Here is a 15,089-nt window from a genome sequence, read left to right as displayed (position 1 = left end):
AAACGGATGAGTGGGCTCACATCCCCAAAGTTTTTTAGATGGGGTCAGAAAAATTACATTTCAAACAAGTTCTCAGGTGATGCTACTGTTGCTCCAGAGATCACACTTTGAAATCCACTGGTCCAGGACAATCAAGGCAATCCCATTCTCAACACAATGACTGGTTCAGGAACTGGAAGACCTAAGCTATTCAGTAAGAGACAATCTCTGCCACAGGGACTGACTGAAGAATGTGTATGAGTTCCAATTCAAGCCAGAGACATGAGATGTTTGATAACACATTTGCTAGAGATTTCTGAGAAAGAAATTTCCTCATTATTATGACAAAGCTCCTAGAAGCAACTCTATTCTTCTCTGCAAAATGCTGAGCTTGAGGAAAGGAACAGCCAATTTATTACCACAAGAAAAAGAACTCTGAAAATAAAGCCATGGCACAGAGTATAAATAATGGAACCTCAGAGAAATGGAGCTCAAGGCACTAAAATAAGATGATCCTTAGACCACCTTACCTATTCCAACAATGTAAGCTTATATGTGTCCTTATTGTTTAAGCCAGGTTCAGTTAGGCCCTCTAGTACTTGTATACAAGGCATTTTGATACATTAAAAAGTTGGGGGAGGGGAAGAAGAAAGGGGGCAGGGAGAAAGAAATAAAAATGGCAGGAAAGTTGCCTGAAGTAGTGTTGTCTTAGAAGGCCAATGAGAAAGGGGGCACTTAAACTGAGGCTATAAGAATGAATATAAGTTGAGTAGGCAGAGAATGAAAGAAAAAGGTTGTAGGGAGGGAAAGCCGCATATTTAACAGTCCCAAGAGATAAGGAAAAAGAGAAATTACAACTGATACAAAAAAAAAAAAAAACCTACAAACAATCATGAGACTACTATGGACAACTACACACCAACGAATGAGACCACCTAGAAGAAATAGATAAAGTCAAAGTCCTAGAAACATATGTCTGAGACAAAACATGAAGAAATAGAAAATCTGAATAGACTGATTACCAGTAACAAGACTGAACTGGTAATCTAAAACCTTCCAATAAGCAAAGTCCAGGACCAGATAGCTTCACTGGTGAATTCTAGCAAACATTCAAAGAAAATTCAACACATATCGACCTTTCTCAAATTCTTCCCAAAAATTGGGAGAAGAGAATGCTTCCAAACTCATCTACAAGGCCAGCATTAGTCTAACACCAAAACTAGACGAGGACACACATAAAGAAAATTACACACCAATATCCCTAGTGAACACAGATGTAAAACTCAACAAAATATTAGCAAACTGAATTTAAAAAATACATCAAAAGGGGTCCCCACCATACCTCTGGCCACAGTTTCAAAAGACCTCACCAAAATGCTATCTCAAATGGAACATACCATGGAAACCATGATGTGCATGTTCCACAAGTGTGCTGGGGATAAAGGCTACTTAACAAAGGAGGACCTACGAGTACTCACAGAAAAGCAGTTCCCTGGATTTTTGGAAAATCAAAAAGGCCCTCTGGCTGTGGACAAAATAATGAAGGACCTGAACCTAGACCTGGACCTAGACCAGTGCCGAGATGGCAAAGTAGACTTTCATAGCTTCTTTTCACTAACTGCTGGGCTTACCACCACATGCAATGAGTATTTTGTAGTATATGTGACATGGAAGAGAAAGAAGTAGGAATCATTCAGGAACACTCCTGCCGATGAGAGTTCTCCCAAAGGAACTCTTAAGTAGTCCCTTAAGGAATCTGCCCCATAGCTTCCCCCTGTATAAAGGATTGCATGAACAGGCCAGGATCCTCAGAAAATGTACAAGTAAAATCCAATCATTTGATAAGCAGAGAAAGAAAAGTCAGTGAAGGCTAGATAAACTTTTGATTTTTATATTGCATGCATCCTCTTGCCCTCAATAAATTCTTTTTTAATTCCTCAAAACAGTAACAACAAAAAACCACAATACTTTAAAAGGATCACACACACCACTACCAAGTGGGATTTATTCCAGGAATGCAAAGATGGTTCAACATCTGCAAATCAAAGTGATGCAGCACAATAACAAAACCAAGGATAATTAAGCAATTATTAATAAATTAAGAGGAAATCATTATTTCTTTATTCCAAATGTAGAATATTCTCATTTATTCCGATTTTCTGCAACTTCAAAACTGTTCATTTTTAAAACATTTTAAACATCACATCTAAAGATAATAAACTACTACTACTTCTTTTTTTTTTTTAAATTTGACAGACAGAGATCACAAGTAGGCAGAGAGGCAGCAGAGAGAGAGGGGGAAGCAGGCTCCCCGCTGAGCAGAGCCCCCAATGCGGGGCCTGATCCCAGGACCCCGGGATCACGACCCAAGCCAAAGGCAGAGGCTTCAACCCACTGAGCCACCCAAGTGCCCCCTTTATATTTTTTTTTTAATATTTTATTTATTTATTTGACAAAGAGAGATTACAAGTAGGCAGAGAGGCAGGCAAAGAGAGAGGGGGAAGCAGGCTCACCAATGAGCAGAGAGCCCGATATGGGGCTCGATCCCAGGACCCTGGGATCATGACCTGAGCCGAAGGCAGAGGCTTTAACCCACTGAGCTACCCAGGTGCCCCAGATAGTAAACTACTTCTAATAAAAAAAAGGATAAAAATCACATGAGAGCAGCTTTGAGTTAGAGGTATGTGTGTTATACCCCACATTAAGAGTGCTATGTGGGGCTGTTCAACACAAATGTAACAATGTATTTTTGTGAATGAGAGCTGGCATGTCAAATGCATCCTCTAGAAAAATAATTAGGGTAATAGTCTTCAGATTTGTTTTCTAAAGTTGATACTGTGGGTTATTTTTGTGAACAGCCTGATGTTTGGGACACTTTTTTCTCAAATAAACAAGTCCTTATTAAACCAGGAGTTTGGAGAAAAAAAAAAAAAATCACATGATCATCTAAATAGATACAGGAAAGGAATTTAATAAAATTCAACATCTATTTATGATAAAAACACTCAACAAAGTGGATATAGAAGAAATGCACCTCAACATATAAAGGCCATATATGACAAAGCTGTAGTTAACATCATATTCAACTACGAAAAGCTAACAGCTTTTCTTCTAAGAACAAGAACAACACAAGGATGCCCACTCTTGTCACTTTTATTCAACATAGTAGTGGAAGTCCTAGCCACAGTAATTAGGCAAGATAAAGAAACAAAAGGCATCCCAACTGGAAAGGAAGATTTCAAACTATACTACTAAGCTATAAGAACCAAACAGTCGGTATCAGCATAAATGCACGACATCCATGGAACAGATAGAGAGCCCAGAAATAAACACACACATATAAGGTTAATTAATTTACAACAAAGGAGTCAAGATTATACAGTGGGGAAAGGATAGTCTCTTTAATAAATGGGGATGGGAAAATTGGACAGCTATATGCATCTTACACTATACACAAAAAATAACTCAAAACTAATGACCTGACTGTGAGACCTGAAGCCATAAAACTCCGAGAAGGAAACAGAGGTAGTAAGATCCCTGACCTCATTCTTTGGTGCTGAATTTTGGAACTGACTCCAAAAACAAAGGCAACAAAAGCAGAATTAAACAAGTGGGACTACATTAAAAGCTCTGCACAGCAAAGGAAACCATCAACAAAATGAAAAGGCAACCTGGTAAATTTAAAAGAAAAAAAAAATCTGCAAATCACATATCCAATAAGGGGTTAATACGCAAAATATATTTTAAAAAACTCAACAACTCAACAGAAAAAAAAAAAAAAGATTCAATTAAAACATGTGCAGGGAGAGGCACCTGGGTGGCTCAGCTGGTTAAGCATCCAACTCTTGATTTCAGCTCAGGTCATGACCTCAGGGTCATGAGACTTAGCCCCATTTGGGGTTCTACACTCAGCAGGAAGTCTGAGATTCTCTCTCTTCCTCTCCCTCTGACCCTCCCCCTCCTCACATGTGCCCTCTCTGTCTAAAATAAACAAATAAACCTTTTTAAAAAATGTGCGGGGAGGGGCACCTGGGTTGCTTAGTTGGCTAAGCATCTGCCTTTGGCTCAGGTCATGATTTCTGGGTCCTGGGATCAAGCCCCGCATCGGGCTCCCTGCTCTGCAGGCAGGCTGCTTCTCCCTCTGCCTGCTCTTCCCCATCGTGTGCTCTCTCTCTCCCTGTCAAATGATTAAAAAATCTTTTAAAAAAATGTGCAGGGAATCCAAATAGACTTTTTTTTTTTTCAAAGAAAACATGAAGATGGCCAACAGACTCAGGAAAGATGTTCAACATCAGTAATTATCAGAGAAATGCAAATCAAAACCACAATGAGCTATCACCTCATAGTTGTTGGAATGGCTATCATCAAAAGGCAGGAAATAAGTATTGGAAAGAATGTGGAGAAAAGGGAACTGTCTTACACTGTTGGTGGGAAAGCAAACTGGTACAGTTGCTAAGAAAAACAGTATGGAGGTTCCTCAAAAACTTAAAAATAGATCTACCGTATATGATCCAGCAATTCCACTGCTGGGTATTAATCAGCAGTGGAATTGCTGGATCATATATGGTAGAAAGAAAAAAAACCACTACACCAAAAAGATATTTACTTAGTTGCAGCATTATTTACCATAGCCAAAATCTGGAACAACCTAAGTGTCCATCAATGGATGAATAGATAAAGAAGTGGTTATAGGTACATAATGGAATACTACTCTGCCTTATAAATGAATGAAATCTTGCCACTTGCAATAACATGGATAGGCCTTGAGGGTATTATGCTAACTGACATAAGTTAGAGAAAGACAAATACCATATGATTTTGTGTATATGTGGAACCTAGAAAACAAAACTCATAGAAAGAAGAGAGTGATGGTTGTCACAAGGGAAGAGGCTAGAGGTGGATAAAAAGAGTGAAGGGAATCAGATGTATGGTGAAGGATGGTAACTAACTAGACTTACTATCATGATCACTTTGTGTATATGTAAGTATCAAATTATGTTATACACCTGAAACTAATATAAATGCATTATACTGAAACTGATGCAATCAATTTTACCTCAATTTAAAAGTGATGGTTCTTCACTGAAAAATAAATGCAAATTTTGGTAATCACAATGGCAAGTCAAATTTGGTAAAGAGCAATGTTGTAAACTACCAAATACCCTAACAAGCAGTAAGAAAAACAGTAACTCAGAGCACTGTTTTAGAGACTGCTCCACTTACTGCCGAAGTTCATTACTGATATGAAATGTGCAAATCAGAGACTCTGCAAAGGTTAAGGACATACTTCTTATCAACAGCAAAGGTCTGCCATAGATGATCATGCTGAACTGAATACAAACAAAATATCAAAACCCATGTATTAACTTGTATATTTCCCAAAAAATGAGATTTTTAAAAAAACATTTTAAAACTACATAATCTTTTGAATTGTAAGAGAAAATGACAGAACAATGTAGTTGTTAATCAAACATGAGTTTGAAATTGCTGTTTTTCATGTATACTCTTCATAATCTGGTTTACTCTTTTTTTTTTCCCCAGAAATTTATTCCCTATATTACAGAAGATAGTTTTTACCTAAATTATATTCAAATGCAGATTCTACTGGCTACTAACAGCTTTAAAACATCAAGAATAATTACTACTGCTATTATTAAGGTTAGTATTTACCCCAAACAGGTTGCTGTCAGGTATGTACCAGAAGTTATTTGAAGGAACTGAAGAGAATAAAAAGATCAAGATGTTGACTAAAAATCAATTTCAAACATATATCACACATTAGACAGGTTTCCAAAAATCAAAAGGCCCTCATTTGCTTCCACTATTCCCCTGCAATTGTAAGTCTATACTTCTAAGCCACAGTCACATGATGTCCCAGGTTCCCACTGACTGACTCAAAGAGCTGGTAAAACAAACCTTCATTCTAAGCACACATCCAGTTTTCAGTGTACACAGGGTGGAAGGGAAGGGAAAGGAAGAAAACAGCCTGTTGACTTCATAGCTAGGTGACAGGCCACACCCCTAAGAAACAGCAGAGAGAGACACTGGAAAGGAAACAGGATCTGATGCTAGAAAAGATAAAACAAGTTCTTAAGTATCATGTGGTATTTAAAATGTATAAATAGGGGCACCTGGGTGGCTCAGTGGGTTAAAGCCTCTGCCTTCAGCTCAGATCATGATCTCAGGGTTGTGGGATCGAGCCCCGCATCGGGCTCTCTGCTCAGCAGGGAGCCTGCTTCCCCCTCTCTCTCTCTCTGCCTGCCTCTCTGCCTACTTGTGATCTCTGTCAAATAAATAAATAAACTTTAAAAATAAAATAAAATGGGGCGCCTGGGTGGCTCAGTGGGTTAAAGCCTCTGCCTTCGCCTCAGGTCATGATCCCAGGGTCCCGGGATCGGGCCCCGTATCGGGCTCTCTGCTCAGCGGGGAGCCTTCTTCCCTCCTCTCTCTCTGCCTGCCTCTCTGCCTACTTGTGATCTCTGTCTGTAAATAAATAAATAAAATCTTTAAAAAAAAAAAAATAAATAAATAAAATAAAATGCATAAATATACATACAAAATATGTGTACGTATATACATTCTCATAATGTATTAAGCAGAGTTAAATATATTTTTTAAAGAAATTGAAGTAAATAAGCAGAGTCCAATTCACCTAACTGAGAACATTACATCTAAAGCCATTCTAGCTTATATTCAGGTTTATCTTGGTTAACAATGAAAGAAAATGTTACAACTGAAAAGCCCGAGTTCCAATATCTTAAAAGCAACAGGAACTCTGAAAAACAGTATGGGGGTTCCTCAAAAGGTCAAAAATAGAACTGCCCTACAACCCAGCAATTGCACTACTTGGTATTTAACCAAAGGATACAAATATATTGATTTGAAGGGGCATCTGCACCCCAGTCCAGCAATGTCCACAATAGCCAAATATAAAGAGCCCAGACATCCATCAACAGAAGAATGGATAAAGATGTCACACACACACACACACACACACAGAGAGAGAGAGAGAGAGAGAGAGAGAGAGAGATATATTGCTTGGCCATTAAAAAGAATGAAATCTTGCCATTTGCAATGACATAGTAGAACTAGAGGGTATTATACTAAGTGAGTCAGAGAAAGACAAGTACCAAATGATTTCATTTGTATCCAGAATTTAAGAAACAGATGAACATATGGGAAGGAAAGGAAAAATTAAAAAAGATGAAAATAATGAGACAAACCATAAGAGACACTTAACTCTAGGAAACAAACTGAGGGTTGCTGGAGGGGAGGTGGAGGGGGGTGGGGTATCTGGGTGATGGGCACTAAGGCAGCACTTGATGTAATGAACATTGGGTGTTCTATGCAACTGATGAATCACTAAATTCTACCCCTCAAGCTAATAATATACCATACGTTAATTAAATTGAATTTAAATAAAGAATTTTAAAGACCAAAAAAGCACTGGGCATAATGCAATTATTACCTTGTAGCCACTGGTCCAGAGTATTATCAATAGTGCATTTTACAACAGGGAGGAACTCAGAGTTCATAAAGAGCCCCCGCTTAGGGTGATTCTGAAGCCGCTCCTGATGGCTCCTGGAGCTGAAAAACTCTAACACCAGCTTTATCTGCCAAAGTTCAGATGTTTCACACATTTCTCTTCTTCCTAGTCTTCTCATAGCCTTGAGGAGATAAAAGTAACAGCAGTCCACTTAATGAAAGAAAGAGTGAAATTGCCATAATCATCTCTTCCTCAGAGTTGTATAATAGAGTATTTTTAAAATATGGCTCATAGATCAATAAAGGGCAGAGGGGAATCCATTCCATGTTTTGACGCAGTTAGCCCCAGAGGAGAGGGTGCAGATACATGTCCACCCTCCTCAGTGTGGTCCCCACATAAATAGCTTTTAGGCAAAAGCAACAAAGGCAAATGACCTCATTCTTGGCTCAATGGCTCTGAAAAATGAAGGCCCGCTAGGTCTACTGCCATCACTTCTGGGAAACCCAAGTAGAGTACAATGACTTGGCCAGGGAACCCAGGGGTCAGAAGGCAAAATAATACTACTAATAATACTGTTCTTGGGACCCATCTGCAAAATCACCATGGCTGCAACCAGCAGGGATGTTCTTCTGTAGACACCTGCCCATGACTCTGAAGGGATAAAGGTTCAGAGCATAAAAAGGGAACACTTTCGGCCAACAAAAGAAAAACAAAACTCATTATTTAACTGCTATATAGAGAGCCCTGTGACAAATAGTGTTAGTGTGGACATCACAAAATCATACTTTCCAATTAAAAAATGTGGATGGATACCAGACAATAATGCCATTCTGGGCCTATCTGGTTATATTAGAACTTGCCTTTTAAGAATATAACTTGATAGAATGTAATTTTCAGGTTTTGGGAAATTCTCTCCTTCCTAAGTGTCATTTCCTACTTTTCAATAGAGACTATTTTGCCATTAGAGATTTCTTCCTTTGCATTTAGACACTGAGTCCCACATGCTTATCTGTGAACTCACCGTGTCACATTCACTTAAAGAATTCTTTAAGAATCACGTATCTGGACCTCATCCCAGAAAATTCTGTTTCAGTAGATGATACAGAACGGGACTTAAAGATCTGTATTCTGAAAATTACTCTATAAATTTAAGCCCAGTTAGAAAACTACTGGCTAAGCTTAACTGCAATTTTGGGTCTGATACTATTAAAAAGTCTTGTGTATTACTAATAACCCAAAGTGAATAAATTGGCCTGATCCTTTAGGGAAGCAGTTAAGCATCATTTTCTGCATTACCACTTTTAGGCTCTTTTAAAACAGCAATAAAATAAAAGAAATTTAAAAATGAACTCCAGCTTCCTAAATCCCTACATACTAATACTATAACCTCTTGCATGCTTAATCACACAAGCATAATTTCGCATTACTGCCATCACTAGAGTACTGTTTGTTCACTTACTGCTCATTTGCATTTCTTTTCCATGAAGAGACTTTGCAGGAAGGAAGCAAGAGAAGGATGCTAGGGGAGAAAGGCAGGGAACGTAGTCTTCCCCTGATAGTCAAAGGAAGAGAAAAAAGGGGAGACTGGGAACCCTAGAGTTCCTGGCATCATAAATTCTAAGCTTTTTTTTGTCATAAGTAAAGCTTTTAAGTTTTATAGGGTTTCCTTTTTTGAATCACTAAAGCAATGAGAAACCAAAAAAGATGGACACACAGGGAACCTTATCTCACTGTTCAGTATGTTAATTAAAATACAGTATAAATGTCATCAGAATTGGAACTGGTTTTTGAACCATACCTGATCCATTGCTATGTATGCAGGCAGCATCTCTGGGGTCTCCTGAGTAACACATTCATACAGTACTGAAGAAAACAGATCCAGAATTTCCTGTTTCTGTGGAAAATTAGAAACTTTTTGTAGCACATCAATGTATATTCCAAAATCAATTCAACGTTGTAGAAAAACGACATGGCCCTTCTTAAGCTCAAATAGTCAATAATACATAGGGTAAAACAGCTATCTCTTTATAAAAGCATAGTGAATGCAACACTAAACATCAATCAAATGTAGTAAAATTAAGTCTGAAGGGACAGGGCTATAAGTGCTGTGAGGAGAGGAAGTATTGGCTGCAGTAAAATGAGCTGACAAGACACTGCAGAGACATGCCTTGGATTAGGCTGGCAAGAGCAAGATCCAGAAAGAAAACCCAGCATCCACAAAGATGCACTAAAAACACCGAGCAGAACAGGTATGGAGGAGGCAGCACAACCAAAACCAGTTGGGCTAAAGGCCAGGCACGGACTTTCATCAGAGACCTGCAGCCTTGAATGCTTGCCCAGCCCTTACTAGGGGTGCGATCTTAGGCATGTGCTAGCTGAGTGGCAGTTTCCTCATCTGCAAACCTGGAATGATAAAGTTCCTACCCTCAGAGTCAGAATCCATAAGAAAACTACATAAAATACTGAACAAAGTGTCTAATAAATAGTCAAGATTCAGTAAGTTAAAGGGGTTACAATTATCTCACTTAACCATCAAAACAACAATGGAAGGTAAGTTCTATCATAATCCCACTTTTAGAAACAAGGAAACTGCATTTTGGAGAGGCTAAAAAATTTTCCCAGAGCTAACATTTATAGGCAACAGGCCCTCAATCCCAGATATCAAATAACTGCATTCAAGCTTTGGATTAAATAAAAGATCTACTGGGCACCCTTTGAATCCTGAAGAGAACAAGTTTTATGACCAAGAGAAAAAAGCTATAAAATGTAAGGAAACAAATAATAAAATTATGTAAAAATAAGAGACAGTAAACAATGAAAATATCAATCAGTACAAGAAGGCACATAAGAAAATATCACCTATTGAAATTAATGCCTTAGAAACCTTAAGTTATTTCTTCTATCAAGGTAGGGAGTTACCAAATTTAATAATTTTAGACTACAAAAAATCTGGGGCACCTAGGTGGCTCAGTTGGTTGAGCAACTGACTTCAGCTCGAGTCATGATCCCAGGGGCCTGGGATAGAGCCCTGTGTCAGGCTCCCTGCTCAGCGGGAAGCCTGCTTCTCCCTCTCTCTCTGCTGCTCCTCCTGTTTATGCACTCCTGCTTTCTCTTTGTCAAATAAATAAGATCTTAAAAAAAAAAAAGACTATGAAAAATCTGTATTTGCCAAGCAAAAATTATCCAATGTACCTGAGTTTTTTGGTGGTGCTCACAGATTAATAATAAGTTGTAGCCTACAATAAGTTGTAGCTGAGTAAAACATGATACATACCTGACCCATGTTCACAGTTGGTTTGCAGAAATATTCGGCAAATGACAGAAGTGCTGGATCAGAAGTAAATGCTGAAATTGTTTCTGGCTGAAAAAATAAACAACAGCAACAAATGTGAAATATCAGAGGTTATTTTCCTTATTGCTCAAATTGTAGTATATGCAGTTGTAAGAAAACTACCTCACTGTTTTCACACAATATGAAAACATAAAGCCCAAGGCTGTACAAATTTGCTGTAGCTTCACCAACCTGTTCTGCTGAGAAGTTACAAGACGCTTTTTCACGTAAGCCAAACATAAGCTACTGACTTCTCAAAAGGCCAATAATAAACAGGTCTTTCTTATACAACTTGCCCCCAAAAGGCTTTCCCCTCTCCCTCATTAACTGAAAAACAAATAAGAAACTAGAACTGAAACTGATAAGGTAAGGCAAAAAGACTACCACACAATCCACTCACTAAAAGCTAAACACTGTATGGATTCCACTTGTATGAGGATCCTAGAATAATCAAATTCGGAGACAGAAAGCAGAATGGTGGGCACCTGGGGCTGCGAGCAGGAACAGGAGTTGCTGTTGAATGGGTGCAGAGGTTCAGTTTTACAAGATGAAAGAGTCCTACAGATGGATAGTGGCTAATGACTGCAGAACAATATGAATGGACTTAATATCACTGAACTATACACTTAGGGGGTTATAACAACAAATTTTGTGTATACTTTACCACAATAAAAAAAAATTGGAAAAAAAAGAGATTAACACTCAAGGTTCAAGAAAATGGAATATGGAATATATGGAATACAAAGGTATTACAATTTTCCACTGAGGTTTACGTTTTGCTTCTGAATTCCCTTGAAGCAGGGAATTGAGATGCCTTTTAATCTTTACAGAATTTCCCAATTCAAAATCAAGTATAAACTTTTCTATTTTCTTTACAAATTAGATTAGGGTCTTTGAGATGGGCTCTAAGCTTAAGTTAAACCATATCCAAAAGTCCTTCAGAACTATTTCATAGATATCCTATCAAATACTGCCCAACAAAATTCATTAATGTCAACTACATCTACTGGGAACTATTATAAAGGCTCAGTTGTAAGTAACTAGTCTAAAACGAAGTATGAGTTAAATTAAAATAAATGCTATCTCCTTATGTTGAAAAACAAAGGTGGTTAATTTAGTCCCCTGCCGACCACTTAGCCAGTCCACCAGCCACATTTTTGCCTCTACCGCCACCCTCTAGGGCCTCTGACCACTTTATACTGAGACTTGATGTATCTTCAGCAGGAGCACATTTGCTCATTAAATTCCTGAAAACTATACTTAAACTGAGAAATTTTAATGTTAGTTTATGGAACACATTTTTTTTTTTTTAAAGATCTTATTTATGTATTTGTGAGAGAGAGAGAGCTCATAAGCAGGGCAAGCAGGCAGAGGGAGGGAGAAGCAGACTCCCCATTGAGTAGGGAGCCTGATGCAGGACTCAATCCCAGGACTCCCGGATCATGACCCCAGCAGACGCTTAACTGACTGAGCCACCCAGGTGTCCCTGTGGAACACACTTCTAGTGTGGGGAACATATTTAACTTCTTAAGTATAGAGTAACATACGTACTGACCACGATAGGGATGAGATTGTTTCATACACTCTTACTTTAACTGCTTTTTCATTTGAAATACTCTTAAATTAGCAGTCAAGTACTATGAGAATAATAAAGCAAACTGATAAAATAAACCTGTCATCCTTTTAGCCTCACCAAGATTTAACCAACAAATGGGGGGTTTAAAAAAATACTAATTAGCGCTACCTTGTAAAAATCTTTACCTATTTCTGCCATGAATTAAACAAATCTTAACAGATTTGAAGATTAATAAGTAAAATTACTAAACTAAACATTTTTATAGTGTTAAGATATACTGACCTGGGCGTTGGGTTATGGACACTGGGGAGGGTATGTGCTATGGTGAGTGCTGTGAAGCGTGTAAGCCTGACAATACACAGACCTGTATCCCTGGGGCAAATAATACATTACATGTTAACTAAAAAATAAATTTAAAAAGATATACTGTCCCTACTGCTGAATGTAAGTCATCCTTAGAGTCCTGGCAGATGGCCCATATTTTACTGTAGCTGCTACATAAAACAAGAAACAGATCCAAGGTCATTCAGTCTTTATAATCTGCAGTCATGAGAGAGCAGATTCAACCAAATGGTACCATAAATGTTACCACAGAAGTACATGTTTTGAGTGGGCTAGTGGAATTTGTAATTATTCTAACTCATTCTTCAGTTTTTAACCAGTCAATACTACCTTGAAAGCCCGAGCCTCAGAGTTCCTGTTGGCCACTGTCTGGGCCAACAAACTTTGCCACCCCATTGGATCTTCCTTGTAGGAGAGCTGACCTGCTCTGAGCTTAACATACAGAACTCCATCCTTAGAAAGGATTGATCTGGGGGGAAAAGAAAAAAAACAAGAATGAATTTTATGTGAGGTATTATTTGTAGTTCTCAGCTGGAAACATAGTGTCTCCCAACATCATCGTGTTCACATGAGATGAAGCCTTCATCATTTTCCAGTAGGGCATATGATTATTTACTGTATCTAAAATTAAATTAGTCCCTATGAGAAAGCCAAAATAAAGTTCTACTACTCTTTGGTATCTAAGTTCACAGAACTTAGTTCATGCTCTGCCTGCTCAAGTGTGTGCTTCAAAGGCAATATTTTATCTAACATTTCTCCATATTCCCTTTATCCTCTATCCTCTGGAAGGACTAGATATCTATTGATTGGTTAGCAGCAGAAAAAAAATGATGCTGCAAATCTAAAAAGAACAATAGAGAAAACAGCCATCATATGTAGTTTAAGGGAAATATAAATTGGGACCAAACTATAAAATTCTTTTTTTAATTAATTAATTTATTTTAATATGTTCAGTTAGTCACTGTATAGTACATCACTAGTTTTTGATGTAGTGTTCAATGATTCATTAATTGCGTGTAACACAAGTGCTCATCATGACACATGCCCTCCTTAACACGCATCGCCCTGTTACCCCCTCCCCCACCCCCCAACCCTCTCAAACCAAACTGTTATGGGCTTATTAAACTTTCTAGAAATTTAAAGACTTAATTTACCCTACTCAAGGTATAAAATTAACACTCTGTCCATTAAAGTAATTACTTGTATATGGCTATTTCCATTCAAAAGTTATCTATCATAATCTTAATTTTGTAAGAACAATTCAACAAAACAGTAATAAAAATATCCAAGATGTGGTCTGGCAAATATCAATTGTTACAAAGTTCTCTTTGTAGATGGACATACATGCCAGCCTTATTTTTTTTTTTCCATCTTACTTTCTTTCTTTTTTTTTTTTTTTTTTTTTTTTTTAAGATTTTATTCATTTGACAGAGAAAAAGAGAGAGAGAGAGAAAAAAAACACAAGCAGGGGGAGCAGCAGGCAGAGGGAAAGGGAGAAGCAGATTTCCCGCTGAGCAGGGAACCCAATGCGGGACCTAATCCCAGGACCTGGGGATCATGACCTGAGCTAAAAGCAGACACTGAACCTACTGAGCCACTCAGGCACCACCCCCCAGCCTTACTTTTTTACACTGATTATCTTTTATTACTGCTCCAATTCCAATTCTGTACCAACTTAGGGCACTACAAGCTTCTCGATAAATAAATATAACCAACTACTTAGGGTGTCTTCTAAACTAAAACTTGGGCACCTGGGTGGCTCAGTCGATTAAGCATCTGCCTTCAGCTCGGGTCATGATCCCAAGGTCCTGGGATCGAGCCCCACATCGGGCTCCTTGCTTAGCGGGGAGCCTGCTTCTCCCTCTGCCTGCTGTTCCCCCTGCTTGTGCTTGCTCTCCCCAACCCCCGTGCCAAATAAATAAATAAATAAAATCTTTAAAAAAAAAAACCAAAAACTCATTTTCTAATATAAACTCCATTTCAAACTTACAGACTTTATTCAATATATACTCTATTATCCTGCATGAGATCAAAGAATGACAAGGAACCATCCTAGATAATAATCTGCAATTTCTACCTTCCCATTTACTTCTATTCACTTCACAGACACATCTAAGAAATTCAGTATACTTACTTCAAGTGTTGTGTTCCCTTGCTTAAATCTATGAGCAGTTCCCAGTATCGTGGGCCTTTTACTTTAATCTGCCAAGATAAATGTGAACACAATCAATCAAACGCTAAAGAGGTGCTACTGTGGCAAAATGAAACCCACATTTCTCAGAGGAAGTAAAATAAGCCGGAAAGAGACACTGAAAAGTTAACAAGCTTCATTACTACACAAAATGTATGTGAATCAAATTCTATGGCCATCTAAC

The 15,089-nt window shown here is 38.1% G+C and overlaps 2 protein-coding genes across 8 annotated transcripts in view; one reads left to right on the top strand and one right to left on the bottom strand.

Annotated features, from left to right (window-relative positions):
• ANAPC1 (anaphase promoting complex subunit 1) overlaps positions 1–15,089 on the bottom strand; it is a 102,566-nt gene that overhangs the window by 5,752 nt on the left and 81,725 nt on the right. For 5 of the 7 annotated variants that reach the window (XM_013045005.2, XM_045079144.1, XM_013045006.2 and 2 more), the window contains 5 exons: positions 14,849–14,916; positions 13,045–13,183; positions 10,740–10,826; positions 9,264–9,359; positions 7,448–7,646 (listed from right to left, as the gene is read on the bottom strand). In XM_013045005.2, the coding sequence (XP_012900459.1) occupies positions 7,448–7,646; positions 9,264–9,359; positions 10,740–10,826; positions 13,045–13,183; positions 14,849–14,916 (589 nt within the window). Of the gene's footprint in view, positions 1–4,789; positions 5,310–5,649; positions 5,697–7,447; positions 7,647–9,263; positions 9,360–10,739; positions 10,827–13,044; positions 13,184–14,848; positions 14,917–15,089 lie in introns of those variants that run through there. The other 2 variants (XM_045079145.1, XR_006606467.1) reach the window with 2 other exon arrangements.
• LOC123391758 (protein S100-A10-like) lies at positions 1,354–1,665 on the top strand. The gene has a single exon (XM_045079146.1). It carries the CDS (start codon positions 1,354–1,356, stop codon positions 1,663–1,665), a length of 312 nt encoding a protein of 103 aa, XP_044935081.1.

The sequence above is a fragment of the Mustela putorius genome, unplaced genomic scaffold, assembly GCF_011764305.1.
Source record: "Mustela putorius furo isolate JIRA1106 unplaced genomic scaffold, ASM1176430v1.1 tig00000281_pilon_pilon_pilon, whole genome shotgun sequence".
Classification (NCBI taxonomy): domain Eukaryota; kingdom Metazoa; phylum Chordata; class Mammalia; order Carnivora; family Mustelidae; genus Mustela; species Mustela putorius.
This window is presented reverse-complemented; position numbering and strand designations above follow the sequence as displayed.

Excerpts from the sequence above, each read along its gene's own strand:
- LOC123391758 (XM_045079146.1), top strand. The coding sequence starts at position 1,354 with ATGCTATCTCAAATGGAACATACCATGGAAACCATGATGTGCATGTTC.